We start from the raw sequence: 9,174 nt of genomic DNA, 5'->3' as shown, positions 1-9,174 counted from the left end.
GCTAACCTCTGCGCAACGATGGCCTCCCTCGGAATATGTACAAATTACAAAATTTTGCCCATGAACATTCCACTCGAAATATGTAGTTGTGAAAAAGCTGGGATTGTGACATAATCTTCTTTAGTGAACCCTGACCAATACTACAAATTATCTTTACGTGTAAAGATTCCTTGAGTCGTAAAAACATCTGTTTTTACTACCTTTTGCTTGCAACTAGCTCAGACAACATTTATTTATGACAATTTACATTAACAATTATGAAATACACGACGATTAAATTGGCGAAACGTGTGTGCGGATTAAATATGATAAGTTGTGACAGAAAAATCTAACTTTTATTACAAATACACAGTGCTAAGCATTCTGCATAAGGGGTTCCGGTGTAAAGAATCGGGTACAAGTCACAAGAACTGCTAAAAATAGCAACAATAAGCACAGCAGACACATCTGAACCAAAAACAAAAAAATTACGAAAGTCGAAAGTGAAAGTATTCATTCGAGTTAAAAAAAATTGACAAAGCCCGAGTGAAAGGTCAACGAAATTATCTGTCATAGGATTTCCGGCTGATTGGTTGGTTTGTTGAAGAAGATGCTGTTTTTAAGGCGGCTTTTCTCAGCGTTCGCAGAACCACTGAATCAACCAACCGACTTCATAGGATGTTTACAACAAACGCCTCAAATATTCACCAATGGAAGTGGGGTGGCGGCGGCTGCTGGTTTAGAGAGCTTGTCATGGCTTTTTGATGTGGCACCTTGTTTCCCTTTGAGGGGAGAACAGATACATGTGATAAATGAACCGAAACATTTCTACGACACCTTGATGCAACGTAGTGCTACAGCGAGGGAAAGAATAGTTTTAGCAAGCCTATACTTGGGCACTGGGCAAATGGAAACGAATTTTGTACAAACGTTGAGAAAGAGTTTACAACAGCAATCGTCATTAAGGGTCAATGTGTTATTGGATTTCGCACGAGGCACTAGAGGTGAAACGAACTCAAAAACCATGCTGCTACCGCTGGTGCAAGACTTCGGAGAACAAGTTCAGTTTAGTCTCTATCATACGCCCAACTTGAGAGGCATGACTAAACGACTTGTTCCAGCTCGTTGGAATGAATTGCTGGGCTTGCAACATATGAAAGTTTATCTTTTTGACGATGCTGTACTAATATCTGGCGCCAATCTCTCAAATGATTATTTTACAAATCGTCAAGATCGTTATATACTCATCGAGGATAAGCCATTGGCAGATTTTTATGCTGAGTTTATATGCCGGGTTCAAGAGTTTAGCCTAAGTGTGCAAAAAAATTCAGATGTTGGGTTACATAGAAATTGGCGGGGTGCTTTACCCTATGAGGGAACAAAGGAAGACTTCACACGGACAGCTAAAAAGAGTATAACAGATTTTATGCAACAAGTTTATCAAAGACAACAAAAAGCCTGTAACGAATCTAAAGATGCCGACTCATGGATTTTCCCTTTAGTAGAGATGGGTCAAATTGGCATTCATCACGACAGTGTTGTTACCAAGCGTCTTTTATCAAGCTGCATTGAAGATTCCAGATTAAAACTTGCCACGGGTTATTTTAATTTAACACAAGAGTACATGGATACACTTACGCACAAATGTTTAGCACAATGCAGCATTCTAATGGCTCATCCAAATGTAAGTACACTGTGGATGTTTGTAGCCGTGTACAAATATTTTGTTTTCTTCTTTTAGGCTAATGGCTTCCAAGGCGCCAAAGGACCTGCTGGGGGTATACCGGCCGCTTACACTCTTATTGCTAAAAGTTTCTACGAGAGTCTTGTGAACCGCAAACAGGAGCACCGCGTAAACTTTTTTGAATATGAAAAACAAGGCTGGACCTATCATGCCAAAGGTCTCTGGTACTATCTACCTCAATCGAAATTACCGAATCTCACATTGATTGGTTCGTCCAATTTCGGCGAGCGATCAGTAAATCGGGATTTAGAAACACAAATATGCTTAGTTACTGCCAATCAAATGTTAAGACAAAGTCTGCAAAACGAAAACGAGCGTCTATTTAGTCTCTCGTCTACTGCGGAAAAACAAATAACAACACGACCGGTGCCGAGATGGGTACAGGCTGTAGTGGGACTGTTTCGGACATTTTTCTAAATAGCCATAATATATCCCCTATATATTTAAGCTAGAACATTTATGAAATTGAGAATTGGTAAATGCCGAATGCCTTAAAGGATGCTTAATTCGTTCCCTAAATTAGATTAAACAAAAAGAAAAAACATTAAACTTAATACCTTATATGCCATAACACAAAATTATTTTTTATGCGTTATGTTTATTATTGAATTAACCATAAACCTAAAGAGATAACTAGATTGTTCTTGCAATTGTTTACCTTTACATTGTTAATACCAAATATGTGTATGTTTTTGTGATTTAAATACATCAGGTCTATTCCCATAAAGTTTTTTTTTTATTTTAGTTTTATTGCCTAAGTTTTAACTATCTATCTACATAAGGGTGATGACTTTTTCACAACCTTATATCATGTTGATGAGTTTTTATTAAAAATTAGACATATGCTTACGTATAAATTGATTCGTTAAAAAACATCGCGCACAAAAAATTTCACAAAAATTTAATTTCAAAATGATATGTTCATACGTGACCTTTTTTTATATTTCATTGAAATAAGTGTTATTTTAGTGTCTAATAGACAAGTTCAGTCATTCGAGCAAAGAAAATTGTTTTTGAGAAAAAGAAAAAGTCATCACCCTAATGAACAAGGTCCTGAATTGACTTGCCTGGTAGAAACGTAGTGTAGGCAAATAATCCTTGTTGAATACTAATTAGGGTGATGACTTTTTTACGACTTTGTTTCCCTGTATCATATTTTGATGAGTTCTCACTTAAGATTAGAGAAAATCGTTAATATAAAGCGATTCGATAATTCATTCATTCGTGCATCTAAGAAACCTGCAATTATTGCCAAATTTTCAAGTTTAAGGTTAATTTGGTTCTGAATTAGCTGAGAAAAAAGTGTTATGTCCCCTACAGCACAAGGACTCGCCCTTTAAGGTTAATTTGGTTCTGAATTAGCTGAGAAAAAAGTGTTATGTCCCCTACAGCACAAGGACCCGGCCTCAACCACGTCTCACGAGCATTCTTAACCCGCCAAGATTTAGCCCGAGGAATACAAAAGGTTTATCGTTTCAAGATTAGGTCTTCGGTAGCCCGGACCTTCCACTCAGCCCTCCCTACCATGGTTCAAAGACCATACCAAAACTTATTTTTTTCTTTCTCACAAAAACCAAAATTTGGCTTTTGACGTTTGACGATTTGTGCTTTAAATCCCTTTACGTTTTGACGATTTTTATTTTACTTTGAAGGTCTTATAATATTTATTAAGGTCATCAGGCCAATCTTGGAAAACAGGGTATTGTCTTTTGCTAAATATAGTAGTACAATCATGTTTTTACTATATCAGTTTTTATGCCAAAAACGGCCTTTTTTAAAGATGTTTTGTTAATTGCTCTTTTTTTAGTCCTATATTAACTCCGATATTCACAAAACTTAATATAGATTTGAAATAGATTTATTTGACAGATTTCCCTTAAGAGCTGTCAAATAAGCCTATTTTATGATTTTAAGTTTTGTGAATACGGGCGTAAATGTTTCTATTAATAAAAAAAAGTTCTGTGAATAAAACCGACAAATTTCAGATAAATTCTGCCTTTGGAGATCATTTTATTAAAACTTTGTTCCTAAAGAAGATTTTATTGATATGTTGCGTTTAAAGAATAATTGAAATTTTGTGTCTTTAATTAAATATTGGTGTTGGGTATACAAACATAAGCTGTTTGCTTATTTGCTGTGTTTTATTTTATTCCTATCCAGTGCATTTCAGATGTTCTGGATAATATATTAGTGCAAAATAGAACTGGAAAAATATCACTGTCACTATCGATATTTTATTTTTTGTCTGAATTTCGATTGGTATTTTTTCCATCGATACTATCGGCAAAGTTAAAATGTTAACAGCAGCCAGATTGACGGTATAAAGATGTTAGATTTTTGTTTGCATTTGTTGTTATTTTCATTCTCGCATATTCTCATCTCGCGTACGCAAACTTTCTGCAAGCTGATCGACGTATTGCCAACACACACAAGGAAATTTGTGTGCGTGTGTGTATACGTGTGGGTACATTATCAGAGAATATACACGAAAGAAGATAACAACAAAGAGAATGCAAACAAAAATCTGTCATCTTAATACCGTCAAACCTGGTCGGCTGTAAACAGCCGCCTCGGAAATATAAGTGATTAACGATATTATCGATATTTTTTATAAGAAATATAAAAATATCGAATGTTGCGATTATCAATAGTTCGCCAGTGCTAGTGCAAAGTTGTATTGGTAAGTTATAGATAACACGCAATACCACATAACAAGAAACTATTAATAGTGATTTGCACTATATAGTAATAAAATTAATCACAGCAATTATCGCTTGACAGAAGACATGCAATAACAGATGGCATGGCGAAGCAATTAGAGGTGGTCTCATTTGTACAACAACTACAAATCATATGGCGCAATCCGCCATTGTGCCATCAAGCTGATCGACGGTGTGCCAACACGCAAAGAAATTTGTGTGCGTTTGTGCATTGAGAGAATGCAAACAAAAATCTGACATTTTAATACCGTCAAACCTGGCAGCTGTTAACCTTGTTAAATCTGCCTTGAACAGATTGTAAGAAATAAATAATCGTGATTTGCACTATACAGTACTCAAATAAAACACCGCAATTGTTACTATTTGGCACATGCCCAAAATCGCAAAAACGATTACTGTTTTTTATATATCGATTATTCGAGTTTTTGAACATCCTGTTTTTTCGATGTTTGGCTTCTACTGATTTCGATTAATCGGAAATCTACTTATAGATCACTAGTGGAAACAAAACACAAAATAAAACCAATCCATAAATTCAATTGATGTTCAATGGAATCTTTAAGGGACAATACAAACCCTTTACTTGATTTGGAACGCTTGCAGAAGTTAAGTTACGAGCGTTCGAAATTGTGGTCTGCTTTTCTTGATGTAAGTATTGAAAAATCATTGTTTTTTGTAGCCAATGGTCATCATGTTCCCTTGGCCATCGGTCCTATGGACCAGAACGAGCTTGACGGGGATAGATGCTTTCACATGCAAATGTGGTTACAAGAATAACTTTGTTTTTTGTCACTGTTTACGACTCAATTAATATTTTGCATATCCCTTAGAATATCCATGAATCTGAAAATCTATGTGAAATACCTCTAAACGATGTGGAAAAATGTTTAGAAACCATATCTAATGATTATAATGACGATGATGATGATGAGTTGGCCTCAATGGAAGATGAGAACTATGTTGATAACATTGACCCGGAGGTACTTCGAGATATTACAAATTCGACACGTCTTTCATTGATGTTCAATAGCACGAAAAAACTGGAAGATGTTTCAACAAATAAGGCGAGCCATGACATAATCGATATGCTGAATGAAACTTTGCCTGTTATCAACGAACATAATCGTCAAATGAAGGAATCAGGAATGGATCGCATACTCAGTACATTTGATTCCAAAAAGATTGAGAAGGTGGGGGGTTGGTTAAAAAGGCACAACTCTTTGTGTGCTGCTGATATTCCAAAGACGGCGTCTAGCGAGAGAAGAGATACGGCGCGTATGAGAAAGAATAATTTGATTGAACATCTCCATAGAGAACCGGCTTACAGAAACTGTATTCCAGAGGAAGACACCGAATCGGATGATTCTTTTGATTCAGGTGAAACAGCTCGTTATATACGGTCTAGTAGAATTGGAAGTGTTAAAAATTCAGCGTCTACTACCATGATGATAAAAACATACAGAATGTTCAAGAGCACTCGCCAAGCTTTGCGAGATAAATATGCCTGTGTTCAAGATGAGGATGCTGATTTGCATTTAAATGAGTTGAGACTTCGAAGAAGATTGGCCAAAGAATCAGCCATGCTTTTTTACAAGGATAAACATTTTTCCAGTAAAGCTTATGAGCCATTGTACCCATACTTCACTCCAACTCATTCCCAACATTTTCAAAGGCGCAAACTCTTTCGAAAACGTACTGCAAGTAACAGTTGCAGCACTATGGATGAATCATCTACGGATTCCGATGACTTGTATCAGGATGAAGGCGAAAGAAACTATCATCGTAGACATCATCAAGCTTGTTGCAATCAACGCCATTGCTCAGGATTTGTCACTGGACATCATTTAACAACTTCTTCTAAACGCTCTCAATATTGCTTATCAGAAAAGATGTCTGTTCCAAGTCACGATCATATGTACAGTTATTTGAAAGCCCATGCTCGCGCAATACCATCTACAAGTGGCAAGAAAAAACCTTTGAAGAGATTGGACAACCGTCCCTGCAAACGAGAATCTGAGTGTAAATGTTGCAATGAGAAAAGACTATGCAAAGAGTACAAGTAAGTAAAACATTTATAAAAAAGGTTTTTGAGTTCTTAGGTTAAAATAATTTTCTTTCATATTTTAGACATTTGGCGGATACATCAACAGAAGAATGGATAGTTGAGAATTGTTTTTCACCTACAAAGAAACCAATGATGACTTCAACGCAATTAGAGATTGTAAATGATGATGGTCCAAAGCAAACTATTGATGTTGCTGGTCAAAAGCAAGCTATTCATAACCCAGTGGATTGGGGTTATGAATCGGTCAAAAAAGATCGGTCAAAAAAGACCGAAACTGAAGAAATCAAGGCAGATGAGTATGGCAAGAATATACCAAAATCAAATGTCACCAAAAAAGTAAGAAAATACACAAAGAAAAAAGATGTTGTCCAAAAAGCGTCAGCTGAAGATAGTTTCGAACGAGAACTTGAACTAGCTCTTAAGTTGTCCGAAGCTGAGTTCAAAAAGCAACAAAAAAATAAGACTGCCGAAAACGAAATGCAAATGAAAAAGGAAGACGACTCATTGCCGAAAGTGACAACTGAAAAGAATTGCTCGACTTCTAGGAAAAAGGTTAAAAATTTGGATGACAACAATAATACTAAGGATAAAAGGACCATGGTAAAAATTGGGAAAAAGAAAACGGAAATATTGCCATCAAAAGCGAAAAGAAAGAACCATTCGAAGGGCCTTAAAGGAAAACTGGAGCAGGAACATATAGACAACGAAAATTTTCTTACATTACCTACTACAAGGATGGATCAGATGTGTGAAACGGAAAATATCGTTGACAATTATGAATTAGAGGAGCTAGAGAACGCGAAAGAGAAATCCGTTGTTAAAGAAAATAAGAACTACAGTATAGATTTGCTTGAAAGTTCAAATTCCAAAAACAATTCAACAATTTGTAAGTCTAAATTGGGTCAACACAACACTAACGAAGAGATTGATTTCCAACAAGAGAAGTTATCAAAAAGAATTTCGCATATAAACAAATCTACTACTTTAAGTCATACAAAAAGCCGAATTTCAGAATGCGAAGGCTCGACTGAAGATAGAGAATCTCAAGAAAGAACTGTTGAATCAAAGCTGGAACATTGTATTGAAGCTCCAAACAAAGGCACTAAAAAAGTGAAGCGCAAAGAGCTTGCAGAGAAAAAAGCTGGAAAGGAGCATTTTGTCCCAATGAAGGAGTACGAAGCTGATCGCAGCATCCATAGGGGAAATGTTGATCGAAATTTTGAAAACAATTGTGATGCAGTAGAAATCAAGGGAAGAACATTCGGAAAAAAAATAAACATGAGTTTATCTAAAAATCTGAAGCCTGTGGACAAAACCTCTATAAAGGACACTAGGGCATATCAAATAACACAGGAAAATACGTTCTCAAAGGCAAAAGAGAACAATGAGGACAATCACTTATGGCATCAAGATAATGAAGAGCATGAAAATGGCCCAAGTTACTCTACAACTAGTTCCATTGCGTTGTCTAAGAAGAAGAAAAAAGAACAGAACGATTCGTTGAATCTCATAAATGTAACAAAACAAACAGTTAAGGAGAAAAAAACTTCCTCAAAGAGACAAAGCTTTAAAACTAGCGAGAAAAAACTGTACACTTTAAGTTCTGATGATGAATTTGAAGAAAATAAAACAGAAAAAAGCAAAGATTTTAGTTCTAACAACAAAAAGGATTCATACAGTGAAACGAAACAAAAGTTTGGTGGTCCCAAAAACCAAACAACCAAAAGACAAATCACTGAAAATGATGATGTGATCTCGAAACGAATTGCTTTATACCCTGATCAGGATTCTTCTCGTACAATCGATAAGGAGGTAATAGCAGACAAGGGAGATGAGACTATTAAAAAGAAACCAAATGCTTCAAGCCCTAGTGATGAGGATAATTTAAAGAATATTGTTTCCAATGTTTCATCAACCACAACCATTCCATATTCTCCCGAAGTTAATAGAACTCGCATGGGCATCACCCAAGATCGCAGTGGACGATATATGGTGGAATGCGAGTCAAAAAGTGAAGCACTTGAGGAAATCAATTGCACTGTAGTCTCTTCGACTACTAATACAGAGCTTTTGACATCCTCATCTTTATGTCACACAAATCAGCAAGACACATTAAACGCAACTGTACAAAGAAGGAGAACCGACAAAAAGAAGGGCATCCTTATATATGCCCCGAAAAATTCTAGCATTGGACCAGATCAACAACAATTAACTAGAGACGATGGATTTTTCAATATAACCTTGGAACATTTAAGCAAAGTCATTGGCCAAAAACCTGCAGAAAAGTTTCTCAAATATTACATAGGTCCTCTGCGTTTCAACAGCAATTCAACCGTATATCTAAGACCGCCGACTTCAGGAGTGCAGGACACTAGTGTAGCTTCGACGTCTGAAAGTGATGATGATGTGCTAGATTATGCCAACCGCTGTGGTGATCTGTACGCTTCATTTGGTGAAGGTAGAAAGTAATGGGAGAAAAATCTATTACAAAATGATGTGTTGTTTTAAATGAGCATATAGAAATTGTCCTGTTTTTTACCATTTAATACATAATTTTATACATATAAAAACATATTATTATTATTATATATATTTTTTTATCACAACAAATTTTTATTCCATTTTAATGTTTTGTTACTTTCAAAGAAATAAAAATTTCATACATA

General features: G+C 35.8%; 2 protein-coding genes across 2 annotated transcripts; both read left to right on the top strand.

The window, feature by feature from the left end:
• Nucleotides 1–219: 219 nt before the first annotated feature.
• Nucleotides 220–2,446, top strand: LOC106083820 (CDP-diacylglycerol--glycerol-3-phosphate 3-phosphatidyltransferase, mitochondrial). Its single transcript, XM_013247075.2, has 2 exons — nt 220–1,663; nt 1,721–2,446. The coding sequence occupies exons 1-2, from the start codon at nt 590–592 to the stop codon at nt 2,138–2,140; spliced, it is 1,494 nt and encodes a 497-aa protein (XP_013102529.1). The 5' UTR covers nt 220–589; the 3' UTR covers nt 2,141–2,446.
• Nucleotides 2,447–3,753: 1,307 nt separating this feature from the next.
• On the top strand, nt 3,754–9,174 carry LOC106083830 (uncharacterized). The gene is made up of 4 exons (XM_013247084.2): nt 3,754–3,772; nt 4,935–5,091; nt 5,274–6,502; nt 6,571–9,174. The coding sequence occupies exons 2-4, from the start codon at nt 4,993–4,995 to the stop codon at nt 8,975–8,977; spliced, it is 3,735 nt and encodes a 1,244-aa protein (XP_013102538.2). The 5' UTR covers nt 3,754–3,772; nt 4,935–4,992; the 3' UTR covers nt 8,978–9,174.

Source organism: Stomoxys calcitrans, chromosome 2 (assembly GCF_963082655.1).
Source record: "Stomoxys calcitrans chromosome 2, idStoCalc2.1, whole genome shotgun sequence".
In the NCBI taxonomy this organism is placed as follows: domain Eukaryota; kingdom Metazoa; phylum Arthropoda; class Insecta; order Diptera; family Muscidae; genus Stomoxys; species Stomoxys calcitrans.
This window is presented reverse-complemented; position numbering and strand designations above follow the sequence as displayed.